The sequence below is a fragment of the Haliotis rufescens genome, unplaced genomic scaffold, assembly GCF_023055435.1.
Source record: "Haliotis rufescens isolate VD_foot unplaced genomic scaffold, xgHalRufe1.0.p SCAF_40, whole genome shotgun sequence".
Lineage (NCBI taxonomy): Eukaryota > Metazoa > Mollusca > Gastropoda > Lepetellida > Haliotidae > Haliotis > Haliotis rufescens.
Window position 1 is genome coordinate 3206574 of NW_025964113.1, and position 20348 is coordinate 3226921.

Below are 20348 nucleotides of genomic sequence, written 5' to 3' on the forward strand. Positions count from 1 at the left end.
AGTTTGTATCTTCCTCTTGAGACCTGCAGCGGGTCCCGGGTAGGGTCGGGTAATAGGGTGTTGGGTACCCAGGTAGTAAATTTGACAGTGCGACTTAGACTGTAAAAATAATTGGACCTGTTTTGTGCTTTGATGTTTTATGAACTAAACCATATCTGCATATTTTGAGAAGTCTATCATAGTGTGACCAAAAGATGAGATGTAGACCCATGTATAGGAGTCTTGTCAGTTCCATAACCACAGGTGTTTGCAAATACTTGTGAAACAAAAGCAGACTCTCCTCCATAATTTCCTCAAATCTTCTAAAGTGTTTAAATATCACAATGTATTTCCAGTCCAAAAACATTGCCTCAAGATCCAACAATTACTTAGTCTCAGGAGTGCAGCAGTAATGATACCACCATGTTTCACAATAACGTCAACGATGAAACTCACCTTTAGTGTAAGACTTGATGCATGAAAACATTTTTTATTGACTAGATAATACATGATTTAATACTTTTTGAGAAGCTGGCATGGCAGCCATATTGAAAATCAGATTTGAGTGTCTTGACCAAATTGGTATGTCATTGGTGAGAACAAGCATGTGAGGTTTCAGCTTCATTGATCTAGTGACATGAAAATTCATTTTGAGACAAAGATTAAAAAAAACCAAAACATCTTTGAGCCTCATAACTAACAACAAATATATGTACATTTAAGAACTGACTTAATCAAAATTATGGCAGCCATATTAAAAATTGGATTCGAACCTCTTAAAGTGTCATCATTTCAGCTTCATTGGTCCAGTTAATGTGTGTGAAATCCTCCATGTCATCCAATCATTAGCCTATGGTATGAGGGGATATAAAGGCGTCTCTACATGTTCTTCTGTATTACAACAGTAGATGGATATTTGCAATTTATTTTCTCCTCAAACCCAGCAGCTGGAGAACCAAGAATCCATGGTCATTAAAAGAAGACAACACAAGCAGGTCATGATTTAGAATATTTAATTTAATACATACAGTGAGTGAAATATGCCCTTGCATATCTACATCACATGATTGGTACTCACCATTGACACAAACTGAGAAATGTACAATCAACAGTTTCCTCCAGGACGGATGTCCAGCCAAACTGCTACAGGATACTCAAAACACTTGACAATCCAGATACTGGTACACAATTGGGTAGTGCAGGATAAGAGCGTATACAACATTCCTCTAGGGATATATGACAAGGGTTGGTAATCGCATCTAACTAGCCTTCACCCCTCTTTAAATGGTAGCTTTTTCTAGCCACCTACAGCTTTACTCATTTAGATTCAACGATCATGCAAATGGTAGGTAGCTTAAATGGCATAAATAGTCTTTAATAATACTGTAAGGAGACAATGGCGATATTTTTTATTGAAACCACTACATTGTCTTATGTAAAATATTTTAAGTATGAAGCTAACAAAATGATTTCAGAAAGAACAGTTCCTATTCAACTTGAGCAGAATTTTATTTGATATGTTGCATTTTGTATAAAAATCAATGTAATCAACTTCCCACAAACGACTCTGCAATTATAAGGTAGCAAATACATATTGTATATGAAAGAAATATGTACTTTACAATAATAAAGTCACTATGAGAATGGGTATGTGACTTCAAGCAAATATAATCGTGTCGTAGGAAACACTCATGACCAACTCAGGCAAGACAGCTATCAAGAAAGGAAATCTCAGAACTGCTGAATACAATATTTCACCAAAACCAGTTGGAGTTATGATTAATGGAGATATGACAGCTGCAGAGGAAAATATCAAGCCCAGCCCAGATAAGGGAGCAACTCGTCAGATAAACATCAGGTCTGCAAGTTTTCCTATCAATATTTACTCCTTTAACACTATTTACTTAAAGAGTAAATCTCCAATCATCATATACGTCTTTGAAAACAGACAGCATCACTTGGGTAGAATGAAATTTGATACCAAAAAGATCATGAAACTTCTACTGAGTTGTGTTACGTTCAGTGGAATTTCCAAACCATAGAATGCATTATTTTATTTAATCCAACATCAATCTTTTGAATTGCTCTCTAATCCAGAGACAGGACACGGTGACATAATCAGTCTGGTCCTAGCTAACACCGTTCTTCCATGATTTACATTTTCCCATATAACTTATTCTGCTCTCCAGTCATTGTCAGTAGCTGTTACCTATTTCAGTAAATGGTACTGGGCACATATTCGACTTCAGAGTCCCTAGGGGATCTCGGGACAGATCATACCTCATGATGCCCACATCATTCTTTGTGTGCAACAGATGCTCATATACAAAAACTGATAACACAGATCCATAGGAGCTAATAGGGTTAAATATTATCCAGTTGATAGAATAAGAAAAATGCAGAATACAGCAATGAATCTTCATGGCAGAATTACGACAGTGGAGAATGTAGATGGGCGGATACAGAAGCGACATTGACCATGTTCATACCTAATCAGATCAAGACTAACCTGCAAACAAAATATCACTCTTCTTAACATCTGAAGTGAGGGAGCTATTTCATGTCAGTCAGTCTGTAAATAATCAAGTCTGGACCAGGCAAACCAGTCATGTGTGGGCTTATCACTGCTTTGAACAGTATTTCAGTTATTTACATGGTGCGTCAGCTTGATTTGGGGGGAAAGCGCACAGTGATGCAGGGACGACCAGTATGGGGAGGAAGCAGTTTCTCCAGGTTCGTTAGGAGTTTGCAGACAAACTTGAATGAAAGGGTGATCTGGGTCCTAACTCTTCTGTATCAAGCATTACCTTGAAGGTGGAGAGGCCAAAGTGATGCAGTTCACAGACATTATCACTTTGGTGTTAACAAGAAGCACAAATATTGTGTTGGCCAAGGAGTCTTACTCATGGTGAATCTGCAGAGAATTGGAGGGTCAAGTATTTGTGTACATTGGTGGAGGGATATTTGTGAGAATGCCAGCTATCTCACAGAGAAACTGCACCACAGGTGTCTGACACCCAACTGTGAGTGAGCGTGTTGGGTTCAAAACTGCTTTGAACAGTGTCTCAATCATATCACACCATTTCTGCTTAATGTGGGAGAAAAGCTCCAAACGTAGACATTTACTACACAAGAAGCACAGGTATTGTGATGACAAACCACGGATAACAATTTCAACCCCTGTCCAGCAAATCTTGGCAGGCGAAAGGAGTAACTTAGACCAGTATATTAACGAGATAGGACAGTCAATTACTTACACTATACACACGCATCTTTGCACTAGTCATGTAGTCAGCAATACTTCCTTATTATACACTGTGGAGGAAGCTGTGGTATTAAAGCATGCATACAGTACAAATAGGACATTAAACATAGTTAATAAAGCTTTCGAATTGACATACCTTTAAACATATGTGCTGGTCCAAATTCAGAACACTTAATTTTTTTTAAAGATAGGTTTTTAATAAATCATATTTTGGGCATGAGGTTTAAATGCAATAATGTCATAGCTGTGGTGTTCCTAAATTTCCATCAGCAATAAACAACCTGTTCTAAAATGGGAATTAGTTCATTATTTTTTTACATCCAATGCCATATTTTTCACGATTTATCATTTAGTCTATGATTTTAAGATGAACCACTTCATACTAGTGCACGATAATGTCCCTAACAACCCAGTTCAAGTCATACACAAAACCATACCAGCAGCATCCTCATCTACCGGTTGACTAGTATTTACATGCTGAAGCCTACCACGGTTGAAAAAAATCAATGTAAAGTCTTTGTTCTCTTAAGAAGATTTTGCATCTTGTTATTGGACCACATGGACCTCTGTGAACCCTGTTTGAAAAACCGCTTGGTGACACAAAAATAGATAACAATTGTACCATCAGTACCAATAAACAGCTTAGTAAAAGTATCATCAGATTTGTGAAGACTAAACCTTTCTGTCATCATATCTGCACAGTGACCTGCCCAATGTAGGGGAGGAATCAGAAACTGTACACGAGACCGAATCAAACCAAACAACACAAGTTATGAGAATATATACAACTCAATAAAGAGAAAGAACACCCATTTGTTTTTCATATGACAATTGTTAATCTGTCATATGAAAACATTGGGTGTTCTTTAACTACTTTTGAGTAGTATATCTTTGGTACTATGTTTCTGACTATCACAGCTACTGTTAAACTCAGCTTTGCCTCAAAAGTCTCCGACACCAACAACTTGCATGAAACCAGGGCATGGTGTTGACAGAGGGACCATCAAAATGAGGCAAATCTAAGGGATGCAAATCTGCATTAAGCACTGTCCATCATGCCAACTGATGTTCTCTGTATATATCTGTGGTGACAATTTCACTATCACAATTTCAGTAGTATATACAACTGCTGCTCATGTAATGTCAACACATAATTTCACAAATCTATTATTAGTGTCTGTTAAACTGAATGCTTGTGTCAGTCAGAAAACTGCACTCCCTGTTTTTAAGTAGATCTCCGATATTGTCATCTTGCTCATGTTTAAAAACTAAAAAAAAAAAAATTCTGAAAGAGGATTATAATGTAAAAATCTCCTGATCAGAGGAAAACAAATGCACTTCTTCAAGCAATCTAACATGTATCCCTAACTACTGGACTGTTTAAGACATTTTGAGGACTTGAATCTGAAAGATTAAATTGGACACCCTAAATATTTAATTTTTAACATTAGGTCTATGACAAGGGCCCCAAAAATTGTGTGCTTAATTTTGGTAATCATTTGATGGCCCATGCATATCCATGATCTTGAGGATTTTGGTAAAACCCACTCTGGTGCCGACAGTCCAAGAATCATAATATGGGCTAATTTGTATTTAGACACATGACCAGCAGATCCTGGTCAATAGGGGGGACAACTCTGTACATCCAGTTGTAGCACCTTAGACCACAGCGTCCCGGTGCTTTCTGTTTACCATCTAATGTAATGATATAACAAAAAACATTTTGAAACCAAGTAAAAATGTTTTTCAGATTGACACAAAGCCCAATCAAAGCAGTATCACAAGCTAGGCAGGGATCCACTTTCACAGAGATCGATGCTCTGCCAACTGTACAAATGCTGACTAATATCACACACAAGTGGACAAGTAGAGATGAATGCTAACACCAACTGTACAGCAATCAGTTGTATTTGTGATACAAAGGTATAACGCTATGGTAACACAGCATTCATTCATACATCAACAACACCTGGGAAAAGGTTCAGCATTTTTTACGACATTTTCATATAAAAAAGCTATTCCTTAAAATAGTATCTGGAATCATTTTCTGATGGAACTCTAATATTGTGTCATTCGTGACCAACTCGTGTTATTCTGGGACAAGTCGAATAGCGACTTGTGCCCCTCTCATGGCCATTTTTGCGACCGGGTTCTGTGTTAGCGCAAACGGGCATACTAAAAACAATTGTCAACTCGTTGCGCAATGGTTCACATATATTTCCCCATATATTATATATATTTCAGGTGCAATTTAAAGCACATCGGGACATGCGGATTTATACAGTTTGATTGAACACACTTAACTGTGTCTTGGGCATATTTTTAGATGCAAGACATATGAAAAATCAAAAATTATTTCTGAGGGATTCTTTGACGAAGAACTTGAAATCATACACGCATTCCGATTGGTTTGTCGTATTATCACACATAACATTCATCGATAGGGGGCGAGTCTTCTTGCAGGTTACGGAAAGGGGTGAGTGGTGACGAATGATATTGTGTATGCCACATACTCATATTGAAACAGAAACCGAAACTGATAAATTAATGGCACTTTTTGTAACTGTTCCATGGCAATATTTGACTACCCCTGCAATTGTTTCTGTGATTGTACTTGTGATCATCTGGTCAAACAGTGTGCTCCTGCTACTGACTCAGCTAGTGGTGGTATGTCAGACATATCAAAAGTGATCCATGCCAAATGCAGATATTTCCAAAGATATGATAGGTTGTGACATGAAAGTAGGGGATATTCATCACTCTGGCCCAGGTGTATATTTACAGCTGTACTGTTGTATGAACAATACCCTGACATTTCATATACACAACCTGACAATACTTCTTCTAAGGCCACAACAAAACATTGTTTGTTGGTATCTTAGGTCAAACGCAAGGAGGAACTAACTGGCTTTCCACATCGCCGTGCAAAGCTTCCAGTTCGTATGGTTATATGTGTCGGGTAAAAAACAATTTGTTGAGGAGGCACCATGCACAATTACTCAAAACCAAAACAAGCTTGCCATAGTGTAGGACAATATGATTCTGATCATTATGTCACCCCAGAAGACTTTAAGTAGAAATTAGTATACAAGGACTGATGGACGATGACAAAAACCCACTTGTACAAAGGGATGTTAGTGCTACGACTATTGTAAGCCTATGTTAAAGTATGGGTGTTATGATAATCTTAGCGCTTAGAGTGCTTCGTGCAAGTGGGCCCAGAAGGTGTCCTCCAAATGAGGCCATTCCAACAGACATAACAGTTTGCTGAGGCTGTACCACAGTCCAATTTTGGTGTATCAAGACATGTATGAGTGAAAGGCTCTTGTGGCTGTTCTGTACCATATCGCAACCCTTAGGTGTCACTATAACTTGACTCTGTCGTCATCATGTAGAATACTATAGCAAACAGCTTCATGTAACAACAACCAGCACATGTTCAGTCTATACAAATCTTCAGCGTCAAGACAAATGTGGAACGCAACATTGTTGACAAATACACACATGAAAAGAAACAAAAAATTGTACACATGGTTTAAGGGGAGGCAAGGGAAGGGTTACATATTCTCATTTACCTTCATTTACATACATTTGCTACACTGGGTTTGAACTTAATTTTAAGTAAAAACATATAACAAATAAAAAAATCTGAAAGCAAAGGGTAAAACATATTCTCAAACAAAACACAGAACATGAAAGTATCTAAAATGCACATTATTTCAGCAAGTAACAAATAAAAAAAGTCAAATCTGTGCATTGTTAGATTTGTGACAAAAAAGGATTGCCTCATTAGAAATGTTCACAGCCATACAATCCCTTCTTTCCTAACCAGGTAACAATTTCATCAAAATCTTTGTCCATTCAATGTATAGTGGAGATATTTGGTTGAAACTGCTAGACATACATACCTTTATATCTTACCCAGCATAGCAAACATACATACACCAACACATGATCAAAATACAAATATGCTCAATCATGCTAGTAATGCCAATATTTCAATTTTCAAAATAGTGGTACCAAACATTTTGCAATAAATACCTTGACACATGATAAATATTATCATACATGTCATTTTCACAATTCTTTATACAACAAGTCAAGAACGCAGCACAGAAAAGAGTATAATTGCAGTGTCAAAGAATCTGAATTACCAACTTCTACATTACTAAAACCTGAACATCCAATGTCATTTGTGGCCACTACAAAACATTTCAACTGTTAGTTGCACAACATCCAGGTAGCATCGTGGGAATCAGTGTCTGTAGGCATGACGATCCCGGCTGTACGAATGACTGTAGTATCGGCCTGCGTGGTCACCATGGTGGTCATAGTTTCGATGCTGCGAGTGAGGCTGGCAACTGTCCGTGTTAAACCATGACTGTAATGAGACAAAAATCGTGATTTCGGCCCTAAAATGTTTATATTTAAATTAATCCAACCAAAAAGGTATTGGCTAGAAAGCTCATAATGTTTGTTACTGAACGAGATGTATTCGGCACAGCATTGCAAGAAATTAATCACTGTTAATGTTAAACACAGTGTGGCAGCTTACAGAGAAGTACAAAATGCCATGGGTTGTAGGTTGGTTGGTTGGTTTGTTGTTTAACGCCGCACTCAGCAATATTCTAGCTATATGACGGCGGTCTGTAAATAATCGAGTCTGGACCAGACAATCCAGTGATTGATATCATGAGCATCGATCCACGCAATTGGGATTGATGACATGTATCAACCAAGTCAGCGAGCCTGACCACCCGATCCCGTTAGTCGCCTTTTACGACAAGCAGTCGCTTCCATGGGTTGTAGACATGTAACACTTTGGCCCTGACACAAAGGATCATTATAGTGGGAACTCTGGAATTTTAACCCACGACCATCAAATTGTAAATGATCACTAAAATGTCACTTCAAATTCCCTGTTAACAAAATCCCTGTGGTTTGAATGATGTCATTGGGCCGATCATGTTGAGAACTGATTGTCACTTTGCATGAGCACATTGGAGTATTAACATTCATACTGTTTGTTTGTTAGTTGCCCCGCTCACAGCAATATTCCAGCTAAATGACTGCAGCCTGTGCTGAATGAACCTTCACAGAGTTGTGCCAAACAGTATACACTGGGAGCTTGCAACCTGCAGTGTTTGTCATTACGAGAACACAGTCTTGTTAAAGACGCATCAGTTTAAAAATGGGTTACTCATACACTTATAAACTCAAATGACAAATAAGGATATCATGAAACCATCACATTCAATGGAATTGCAAGATTCATGATAGAGGAATAACAATAAACATTCTCGGGGCAAGCGAGTTTACTGACTATGAAAGTCCAGTTTCCACTCTTGCCGAACTAAGCTGGTATTATGGAGTTACAATTTGGCTGGACCAACGAGTCTGTGAATAGTCAGATCAAAATCACTTAACGAAATCAACCCCTGGTTCGTAAACTTCAGTACAGATTTCAGACGACTGCAGAATTTGCGTGTTTTTAACGAAGGTGCTCAAATAGTTTGATGCATTTTGCGAGGTAAGACCCATTTTATGACAATAAATATCACGCGTATCGATCAAATTGTTTGACTGGGCGCCACCATTTTGATTGGTTAGTCGAAGGGACATAGAAGGGAAGTAACTCGTAATAGTCACTGGTGGCGCTACGATCGAGCCATGGAATTCCAGGCTAGTTCGGCAAGGGTGGAAACTGGACTTTTATAGTCAGTTACCTCCCTTGCCTCGGGAAGATGCCACCTCCTATCCATGCTGATAAACTGGGACATGGTGTCGAGCCTGACCCATTCCTTCATACCTTGCCTTTATTTCTGTCATCCTGCATCCGCTGGAAGGGGTTGCCACCGGCGTACAGTGGCTCAGGATGGAGTTTCTTTACCTTCTTTGTCTGAATGAAACAAACATCACATTTTAGAGAACAATCAAGAGAAACGAACACAGCTTGTTTTACTGCTTTTAGCATTATTTTACAGTATGTCTGTATGCTGAAAGCAAAACAAAGGTGATACTTAATGGATATGTTTGCCACTTTGGGAAAAACTACCAGCATCAGTATGTGGACACCTAAGACTCCAACTCTTAATGATGAAACTGGAGCCTGGTTTAGGCTTTTATAGGGCTCCTTGTGAAATTGTGATGCTGCCAGGAAAATACTGTGCTGTATCACTAGTTCACTTTACTTTAAAGTATGTGTGAACACTCCTCACCTTGCCCCTGTCAAGCTCATCGTCGTCATCGTCATTGTCCCAGTACCGTTTGCGGTCCCGCTCCTTGTCTCTCTCAGCCTGCTGGTCAAGTATACTTTGTTCTCCTTCCCATGACAATACTGCAATAGTCAAACACCATGGTTACAGGCTTTTATCTAGAACTTCAAGTTTGGGCAGGCAGATTAAGAACTTGTTTTGTTATTCCCAATTGGGACTTGTTTTAAGGTTTAGAGGTATTTTGGAAGTTTTACTTTATCTGCAGACATAGGTCTGAAAATCTTGCAAAGTCAAGTCACCTATTTTGTTTGTCCATCTTAGTTTTCAAATCTGGGAATCTTAACTGACATTTACTGCAGACTTGGGACCAAAACTCCCTGTAATAGGAACCCACTCTTCCACAGAATGTCCATGGGGTACACTAATGCTGACACTAGAACACTCCCCAACACTAACCTGATGCTCCATACACTCTACTGGATGACTGTTTCTCCAGTTCAGATGCCACCTTAGACGTCTTGGACCCATCCCAGAAGGTCCACTTGATCTTGCTGTCGCCCTCCAGTGTCTTCTTCCCGCCTTCCTTCATATGCCAGTCCCACGGCTGGCTCGGAACTGCTAGGAGGACAGATACAGTTAAGGTAGGAGCAAAAGAGCAATTGCTCTCGAGACCAAAATATTTCTAATGAACCTGGAGAAACTGTCACAGACAATTCTTCTGTGACATTTAATCTCCCCACGACAAACTCCTCTGGACAAATCTCCTATACATGAGTGAGTGAGTGAGTATGGTGTTAGCAATATTCCAGCAATATCATGGCAGGGGACACCAGAAATGGGCTTCACACATTGTACCCATGTCGGGAATCGAACCCGGGTCTTCGGCGTGATGAGCGAACGCTTTAACCACTAGGCTACCCGACCGCCCCTCCTATACATGAAATATGAACATGACCAAAGAGTGCTTCAAATCAAGCACAAAAGTCAAGGGGTCCTTGTCATAATCCCAGCATTGAAAGTTCAGAGATGTGGGGTCCCTAGATTCCAATACTATGGGAGAAAATCTCAAGGATCCTAAGATCCCCTGTATTTGGAAGACTGATAAAACACGCCTTGTATAACAAGCTAATAACCCTCCTGACAGATATGTACACAATCTCTTCTCACATACAATTCAAACTTATAAGGACATTCTTCATGTGGCTAGAAGTAAATCATTAGAGGCAAATGTTGCCCAAGAGAACCACAAAAGCAGCAAAATAACATACCTTCCTTCACACTTTGTTGGCTATCACCATTCTCTGCTGGTAGCGAGTCCTTGGTCTTTTCAACCCATTCATACTGATATTCTACCTCGTCCAGCTCTTGATGTTTCTTCCGTGGTTTGCTATCTTCATCACTCGACCGGTGTTTATGTTTCCTCTCTTTCTCAGAATCCTCCCGGTCTCGCTTGTGTTTGTGTTTTTTCTTCTTCTTGTGTTTTTTACTTGATGTCTCTGCAGAGCTGCTGCTCTCGTTCAGAAGCTCCTGGTACTTATATTCATGGTTCTTTTTATGTTTCTTATGTTTCTTATGCTTTTTGTGTACATGGACATCAGGTGTAGCAGACTCGGACAGCAGATGCTGCTTCTCGGACACATCCACATGGCTGCCGTTTGCAATGGCCGAACCGGAAGGGCTTGAACTTGCCGTCGAAGACTTCCCATTGACAAAAACATCATTCATGTGATCACCATTTGTCTTTTTGTGTTCAATCTCATGGCTCAATCTGTCAACAGTACCTACCTCAGGAACAGAACACTTGTCAAGTTCAGTATCACATATCCGGTGGTCCTTCTCAATATCGTCCAGCATATCCCCATCTCCGGCTATATGATTACTGACTTGAACCAACTCACTCCTTTGTCCCATCCCACCACCGCTGTCCCCATCCCCAATCTCTACCCCCTCAGGAGTCACTGTCCAGCCTACATGCTGTCGCTCTGGGACCTTCGCATACTGCAGAGCCTCGCTCTTATCAATGACATGCCACTCGGTGGTCGAGTTCACACTGTTTGTACTGGAGCAACTCCCCACTGATGGACTGGGAGCAGTGTCCTGGCTTTGTACATGCCAAGAGGATGTTGCATTAATTTTGGAAGTGGGAGATGTAACACAGGACAGCGAGTTACTGTCACTGAAAGACCTTTTCACAGGAGCACTGTGGGATTTATTCAGTTTTAATGTTAGGTCATGGGTGTTGGACTTGGGTGTAATCTCTCCTTTCTCTAAAGCAGTTTCTCTTTTAATAGCAGATTCCAACAGCTTTGAGTTCCCTGGTACTGATGTGGTGGCATTTAGCTTGCTGTCAAACACAACGCCATCGCCATCCTCAGGCTTCTGCCCACACTCATCCACCTTGGTGTCAGTGATCTTCTTCGAAATCAATTTTGATTTGTTTTCTTGATCTGAATCTGAATCCTCTCCATACGGAACAAGCTGAGATTTGGTTCTAGAACCACCATTCACCACTTTAGATTTGCCATCTGGAGATTTCTCCAAGGCCGTCACTTTTCCATTCTTGATCTGCACAACAATTCTAGGTTTACCATCTCCAGGCCCTTCTTGTGAGTGAGGTGGTTTGGTTAAGTTTGCTCGTATACCAAAAGAAACCTTATCACGTTTTTCTGGCAAGGGTGTACCCATTGGTTTTGGCACAAGTTTTGGTGTTCGTTCAGGTGTGCTTGCACAAGTAATATTCTGTTTCCTAGCAACTGGGGTTCCAATATCTGTACTTGTCTGGCCTGAATAATGGAAAAAGCTTTCAGTCACATTTTCATAATAACTTTGTACTTCATCATTCCATACAGTTAAATTAAGCACATGTCACTTGGTCAGTTGTTGGATTTGATGCGCTTTGACCAGTATTTAACATCAGAGCATGTCAGCTTACATAACTGATGTTGTAGGTCAGCCAAGATCAGTCGATCCTGGCATGACTAAGGGAGATAACTCTGCAGAGACATACTGCATATTAGATCACTGTTGTTTATTTGTTGTTTAACGCCGCACTCAGCAATATTCCAGCTATATGACGGCAGTCTGTGTAAATAATCATGTCTGGACTAGACAATCCAGTGATTGACATCATGAGCATCGATCCACGCAATTGGGATACAATGACATGCATCAACCAAGTCACCGAGCCTGACCACCCAATCCTGTTAGTCGCCTCTTATGACATGCATAGTCACCTTTTACGGCAAGCATGGGTTGCTGAAGACCTATTCTACCCCGGACCTTCACAGGTCCACAGCCAAAGTAGCAGACATAAGCATTTTGATCATAAACAAAACCAAAGTAGTAGCCAGTGCTAGAAAATAACATCTTTAGTCCACTAGGTCTTATGATAACATAATGCAAAACCCTTCAAAATGGTTAATTTCTACTGGTCCGATACCTTAACTATTGGGCAGTTATGCAAGGACTGTAGGAGTAGTACCAGTTTCTATCACTGAGACACAATCATTGTGTTCATAATTACAACCAATGTAGCAGACACAATCATTGTGATCCTAGTCACTCAATCAAAAGCCTGTAATACCACACATACCTCCATGGGTTCCATTTACGGTCTTGAACCTTGGCTGGTTGTTCAATGTGTGGTTTGCAGGCATTGTAGGGCCAATAAATCCAGTCTGGTATGGAAAATAAACATAGTTTTAGTTCTGATCTAAATACTAAATAGCACTGAAAGAAAACAAAATTTGACTGATGTACATTTGCATAAACTCATTTACAACAAATTAGTGTTTGCATAATTACATTTGCTTGTTCTTATAAAGTCTCTGGGAAAAGTACATCTTCCCGAGGCAAGTGAGTTAACTGACAATAAAAGTCCAGTTTATACCCTTACCGAACTAGGCTGGTATTATGGAGTTACATTTTGTCTGGACTAACGAGTCTATGTATAGTCCAATCAAATGAAATCAAGCAGATTTCGGTCGATTGCAGGGTTTGCAAAGCATGTGCACCACCAATTCGTTGTCAACAGATAAATTCTAAATCTTTTCATGTTTTTAATCAAGGTGCTCACATGATTTGATGCACTTTGCAATGTAAGATTCGTTTTATCACAATATAGCTTGATTATCGATGAAATCGTCTTGTCAGGGCGCTGCCATTTTGTGATGCAAGAGGTGGAATCTGATTGGACCATAGGAGAGGCATAAAAGGGACATAACTCAAAATAGCCACTGGTGGCGCTTCGATCGAGCCCAGGAGTTCCAGCCAAGTTCGGTAAGTGTGGAAACTGGACTTTTAAAGTCAGTTAACTCTCTTGCCTCGGGAAGATGAGAAAAGTAATGTTAAGGGAGATTATTTCCACCATAAGAGTGAATGAGTGAGTGTGTGTAGCATATTTTCTATGCTGTTGTTAGTCATATCATGGCAAGGGATACCAGGAAAGGAGTTAACACATTGTACACATGTGGGGAAGGAAATCTGGGTCTCTGATATGACAAGCAAATGCCTTAACCACTAGGCTATCCCACTCATAAGAGAGAATGACTAGAAGCTAGACCAAGCCTCATCTCAGATCTTAGTCTCAATTAAAGAACACTAGCACATATCATCGGAAACTATTTCCTCACCATGAAACTTGTAACCCTTTGATACACAGTATCTCTGTACAATACACATATCATAGACCACAGAAAGCGCAATGCATTAGTGAAACATTTAAATCGTAATAGAATCATGGGATTATAAGAGCCTCATTTCACAAGGCAGTGATGTAACAGTACCTTGCTGATTTGTTGTTGTCTTGGCGCCGCAGTCCTGATGTAGAACAACAGATAGGCTTCAGCATTGAACACCCGACTGCTGCTCACTTGATGGACCTGAACACAGTATGATGGGGCTCGAGTTACGTCACAGAACAAGGCAGACAAAACATATGCTCCGCTCTTTCCGTCATGCTTTCAGTGAGTGTTTAATGGTGACAAGAATAATAAACCTCACATATATATACGAGTTACAATACAACACAGTTAGCTTTACGTAATTTGAGCTGTCTTTGAATTAAGCTCTCCAGTCTCCAATACTCCAGCTATATGACGGCGGTCTGTAAATAATTAAGTCTGGACCAGACAATCCAGTGATTGACATAATGAGCATCGACTCATGCAATGATGACATGCATCAACTAAGTCAGCGAGTCTGACCACCCAATCCCGTAAGTCACATCTTACGACAAGCATAGTCGCCTTTTACGTCAAGAATGGGTTACTGAAGACCTATTCTACCCCAGATCTTCATGGATAGTAAACGTGTGTAACTTGACACCCCTGGCATAATGAAGGTGAGCAACTTACCGTGGAGTCATTCATGCAGTACCAGATCTGAGAGGGAGCCTTCACATAGCAGTAATAGTGACCGGAGTTGCAGTGCAAGCCTGAGTGGACCAGTACTGCATACAGGTGGTACATCACGGGCTCCCCCTGAAGATGAACACATGCTGGTAAATACCCACATATGCAAACACTTCTGCTTCATAGCAACCAACAGAATGAATTTAAAGTATCTGACATCTTAATTAACTTTAAAGTTACAATTCCAGTCAGCATGGCAAAGTGTGTGCGAGCAAGAGGGTTGAGTTTCTTTCACACCACAGTCAGCAATATTCCAGCCTGTCAATGACCTGGACAGAGACGCCAGTCAGCAATATTCCAGCTATAACGCTGTAGCCTGTCAATAACCTGGACAGAGACGCCAGTCGGCAATATTCCAGCTATACCGCTTTAGCCTGTCAATAACCTGGACAGAGACGCCAGTCAGCAATATTCCAGCTATACCGCTGTAGCCTGTCAATAACCTGGACAGACATGCCAGTCGGCAATATTCCAGCTATACTGCTGTAGCCTGTCAACAACCTGGACAGACATGCCAGTCAGCAATATTCCAGCTATACTGCTGTAGCCTGTCAATAACCTGGACAGAGACGCCAGTCAGCAATATTCCAGCTATACCGCTGTAGCCTGTCAATGACCTGGACAGAGACGCCAGTCGGCAATATTCCAGCTATACCGCTGCAGTCTGTCAATAACCTGGACAGAGACGCCAGTCAGCTATACTCCAACTATACTGCTGTTGCCTGTTAATAACCTGGATAGAGACGCCAGTCAGCAATATTCCAGCTATACTGCTGTAGCCTGTCAGTATTCCAGCTATACTGCTGTAGCCTGTCGATAACCTGGACAGAGACGCCAGTCGGCAATATTCCAGCTATACCGCTGCAGTCTGTCAATAACCTGGACAGAGACGCCAGTCGGCAATATTCCAGCTATACCGCTGCAGTCTGTCAATAACCTGGACAGAGACGCCAGTCAGCAATACTCCAACTATACTGCTGTAGCCTGTCAATAACCTGGACAGAGACGCCAGTCAGCAATATTCCAGCTATACTGCTGTAGCCTGTCAATAACCTGGACAGAGACGCCAGTCAGCAATATTCCAGCTATACCACTGTAGCCTGTCAATAACCTGGACAGAGACGCCAGTCAGCAATATTCCAGCTATACCGCTGTAGCCTGTCAATAACCTGGACAGAGACGCCAGTCGGCAATATTCCAGCTATACTGCTGTAGCCTGTCAACAACCTGGACAGACACGCCAGTCAGCAATATTCCAGCTATACTGCTGTAGCCTGTCAATAACCTGGACAGAGACGCCAGTCAGCAATATTCCAGCTATACCGCTGTAGCCTGTCAATGACCTGGACAGAGACGCCAGTCGGCAATATTCCAGCTATACCGCTGCAGTCTGTCAATAACCTGGACAGAGACGCCAGTCGGCAATATTCCAGCTATACCGCTGCAGTCTGTCAATAACCTGGACAGAGACGCCAGTCAGCTATACTCCAACTATACTGCTGTTGCCTGTTAATAACCTGGATAGAGACGCCAGTCAGCAATATTCCAGCTATACTGCTGTAGCCTGTCAGTATTCCAGCTATACTGCTGCAGCCTGTCAATAACCTGGACAGAGACGCCAGTCAGCAATATTCCAGCTATACCGCTGTAGCCTGTCAATGACCTGGACAGAGACGCCAGTCGGCAATATTCCAGCTATACCGCTGCAGTCTGTCAATAACCTGGACAGAGACGCCAGTCGGCAATATTCCAGCTATACCGCTGCAGTCTGTCAATAACCTGGACAGAGACGCCAGTCAGCTATACTCCAACTATACTGCTGTTGCCTGTTAATAACCTGGATAGAGACGCCAGTCAGCAATATTCCAGCTATACTGCTGTAGCCTGTCAGTATTCCAGCTATACTGCTGTAGCCTGTCGATAACCTGGACAGAGACGCCAGTCGGCAATATTCCAGCTATACCGCTGCAGTCTGTCAATAACCTGGACAGAGACGCCAGTCGGCAATATTCCAGCTTTACCGCTGCAGTCTGTCAATAACCTGGACAGAGACGCCAGTCAGCAATACTCCAACTATACTGCTGTAGCCTGTCAATAACCTGGACAGAGACGCCAGTCAGCAATATTCCAGCTATACTGCTGTAGCCTGTCAATAACCTGGACAGAGACGCCAGTCAGCAATATTCCAGCTATACCGCTGTAGCCTGTCAATAACCTGGACAGAGACGCCAGTCAGCAATATTCCAGCTATACCGCTGTAGCCTGTCAATAACCTGGACAGACATGCCAGTCGGCAATATTCCAGCTATACTGCTGTAGCCTGTCAACAACCTGGACAGACACGCCAGTCAGCAATATTCCAGCTATACTGCTGTAGCCTGTCAATAACCTGGACAGAGACGCCAGTCAGCAATACCGCTGCAGCCTGTCAATAAGCTGTCAATAACCTGGACCAGATAATCCACAATCAGCAACATTCCAGCTATACCGCTGCAGCCAAATAGGCTCTTCTGACAAGTAGGTGTCATCTGCACAAGCAAAACTTTATTTCAAATTTTCAGCATTATGTGTCTTATTGAAAAAAACATTTCTCAATTTGATGCTGCCTTGAGAAGTGTGTAACTTTCTCTCACCTGCTCACTACTCATGTATGGCCGAATGTTGAGTTTATCGGGAAACTGGATGTGTCGGCTCACCTTTCCCATCAAGCGGTTATAGTCAAACCTGAAGCAAATAGCAAAGGTGGTGGCACATTCTAGGAAAATCAGGGTTGTCAATAAAACATGTGTGGTGTGCTTACCCGTAACATGATACTGAATGACCTCTTCTGATAAATATCAACAGTATTTCACTCGAATAAAGTATCACTCTTTTCGAGGCCCTGAACAATACCTTACCATGCGCTTTATGACGTTATCAAGGTAGACGCTTCAAAGCTCACAGAAGACATCAAAGTGTTCACTTGTCGCTGAAGTTATTTTACAAATTAAGCTACATAAGGTAAGATATTCAAAAAGTAATGAAACATACCTCGAAACTTACTTTTTCACTACTGCACATTTTTATCAAACTTGATGTGATGATAATTTTGCATCAGAACACTCATATGCACCGATGATGTATTGGTTGCTGTTTTTGAACTTCCTGTCTGTCATGTCATGTGACTGATCATGTTGTGCATCTATTTATAACTAGACTGTCATGGAGGGGCTCGAAATCAGGTGATGGTAACAAGATGGCGCCTAATTGACTCGTCTCACTTAGCGAGGCATTATGACGATAAAATTGACAAGATGAGGTCATTTGACTATCCAATTGTAAAAAGAAATAAATGTGCTCAAAGGTAAGACTTACTGTATTCGACGTAATAAGCGCCCCACTCTAATAAGCGCCCACAGCGATATTTGCTAATATATTGGCTAGTGAACAATCCCAATTAGCAACCCTTCCGATTGATCAATGTACACAAGACCTATTTATTCGTGTATAATACACACTCGTGTGTAATATGCACCCTTAATTATGGCCAATTAAATTCTGGAAAAAATATATCTGTCGCATATAAATATTTCAGGCTGTCAGAATAAACCACGAAATGTATCTTCCAAATCTTTTTCTTCTTCACCAAAATGATATTCTAACAAGTGCCCCCTATTTCTAATTTTGAGAGCGCCCTGGGCGCTTATTATGTCGAATGCGGTATTTTTAGTGCATTGCGAAGATTATTAGACACGCAATGAGAAACACTGGTTCATGACAAGATTTGTTCTGAGTCAACCTACCTCTTAAGCTGGACTGTGAGTACATTTGGTGCTTTGTGGATTGAAAATCTCTTGTGAGCAGAAACTTTCTGCTTGCACCTGAAAAGAGTCATGTTTGTTACCATCTTGTATCAACTAGCTGACATCTCACACTCACCCTGTATCACAGGACGATAAATGCTTTCAGAACATCTGTTGACCCATGAAGATCTGGGTTTGAATAGCTCTTCAGCAACTTATGCTTGTTGAAAGAGGCGACTAACAGGTTCAGGTGGTCAGGCTAGCTGACTTGGTTGATGCTTGTCATTGTATCCCAAATACGTAGATCGAATCTCATGCTGTCAATCACTTGATTGTCTGGTCCAGACTCAATTATTTACAGACTGCTGTCATATAGCTTGAAAATTGCTGAGTGCAACGTTAACAAACAAACAAACAAAACATCTGTGTAATCAGTATGTTTATCATGCACGATGAACATATCACTAAATTGCGACCAATTCGAAAGTTGCACATTGAGCAAATCAAATTTCAAAGAGCAAGTTGAGATTTGTTTTATAATTCGGTTAGACAAGCATGTCAAGGCATCTCAGGAAAATTTGTGAGGAAATCCCAAAGTGGAGCATCTCATAGGTGTTTACAAGCACAATCAACATACGTCAATCAAGAGAATCTGGGATTTGAACCACCTTATATTGCATAGTGATCTGTCTGATTTTAAGCAAGGATTGAGTGAGTGAGTTGCGTTTAATGTCGCTTTAAACAGTGTTTCAGCTATATCATGATGTGTCAGCTTCCCATGGAAAGATATCATGAAGTGATCCAAGAAATGACATTCTTCACTTTCTTGGAATCCATGCGCAAGAGTATGGTGCCGACAAACCTAGGAAGATAATCAGTTCCGATCTTGGATTCAAACCCACATAAATCACATATTTAATTCTAATGCTCTGAACAGAACTTCCAGCCACAAAATGTGTACTGATAGTCCAAACTTCAACACGATGGTGCCTACCTTGGACACATGTAGGCGTTGTCATTATCCAGAGTCTCGTGATGCACAAATCGCTCAAATGCCTTCTCAACACTCTGCACATTCTGAAATAGCAACAACATGGCTAAATTCACTGTTACTACATAGTATTTACATAGTCAATGAACATGTAAGAGGATGACACACAGGACATGGTCCTTGGCTCAAACATATCTTCAGGAATGACGAGAAAAAGAGTGTAGGGTATTGGGACCGTTCAGCAATATTCTAGTACCATCATGGCAAGGTGATACTGGAAGTTATAATTTGAGTTACAAAATGATGGCTCAACCACACTGACAGAAGCATTCAAATACAGACCTTAATATCCAAACTGATGTCCAGAAATGGATCAAATGTGTTTGACTTTTCTTTACATCTGAGGCACTGAACTGGAAAAGAAGAAAGGTAATTAAGAATCAGTATCACTGTAAATGCATTGTTTGTTGTTTTACGCCGCAGTCAACAATATTGAAGATATATGTCAACAGCCTGTAAATAATCAAGTCTGTACCAGACAAACCAGTGATTGTGATCAAGAGTAATGTACCACACCTTCAGGATACGATGACAGACGATGAACTTAGTCACTGAGTCTGACAACCCATTCCAATCTAGTCACCTCTTACGAAAATCAATAGAGTGCTCGGTTCAAATGTCATTCTTATCAATATGGCAGCAATA

At 40.9% G+C, this 20348-nt stretch overlaps 1 protein-coding gene across 4 annotated transcripts in view; it reads right to left on the reverse strand.

The window, feature by feature from the left end:
* Positions 1–975: 975 nt before the first annotated feature.
* Positions 976–20348, reverse strand: part of LOC124138780 (ubiquitin carboxyl-terminal hydrolase 36-like) — a 28025-nt gene continuing 8652 nt past the window's right edge. For 2 of the 4 annotated variants that reach the window (XM_046505648.2, XM_046505656.2), the window contains exons 7-18: positions 19986–20056; positions 19647–19729; positions 18653–18730; positions 17504–17594; positions 14814–14939; positions 14244–14339; positions 13052–13136; positions 10728–12242; positions 9916–10077; positions 9463–9581; positions 9054–9143; positions 976–7625 (exon numbers count right to left, since the gene is read on the reverse strand). In XM_046505648.2, the coding sequence (XP_046361604.2) occupies positions 7500–7625; positions 9054–9143; positions 9463–9581; positions 9916–10077; positions 10728–12242; positions 13052–13136; positions 14244–14339; positions 14814–14939; positions 17504–17594; positions 18653–18730; positions 19647–19729; positions 19986–20056 (2642 nt within the window). In that variant the 3' untranslated portion in view covers positions 976–7499. The remainder of the gene's footprint in view (positions 7626–9053; positions 9144–9462; positions 9582–9915; positions 10078–10727; positions 12243–13051; positions 13137–14243; positions 14340–14813; positions 14940–17503; positions 17595–18652; positions 18731–19646; positions 19730–19985; positions 20057–20348) is intronic. The other 2 variants (XM_046505664.2, XM_046505671.2) reach the window with 2 other exon arrangements.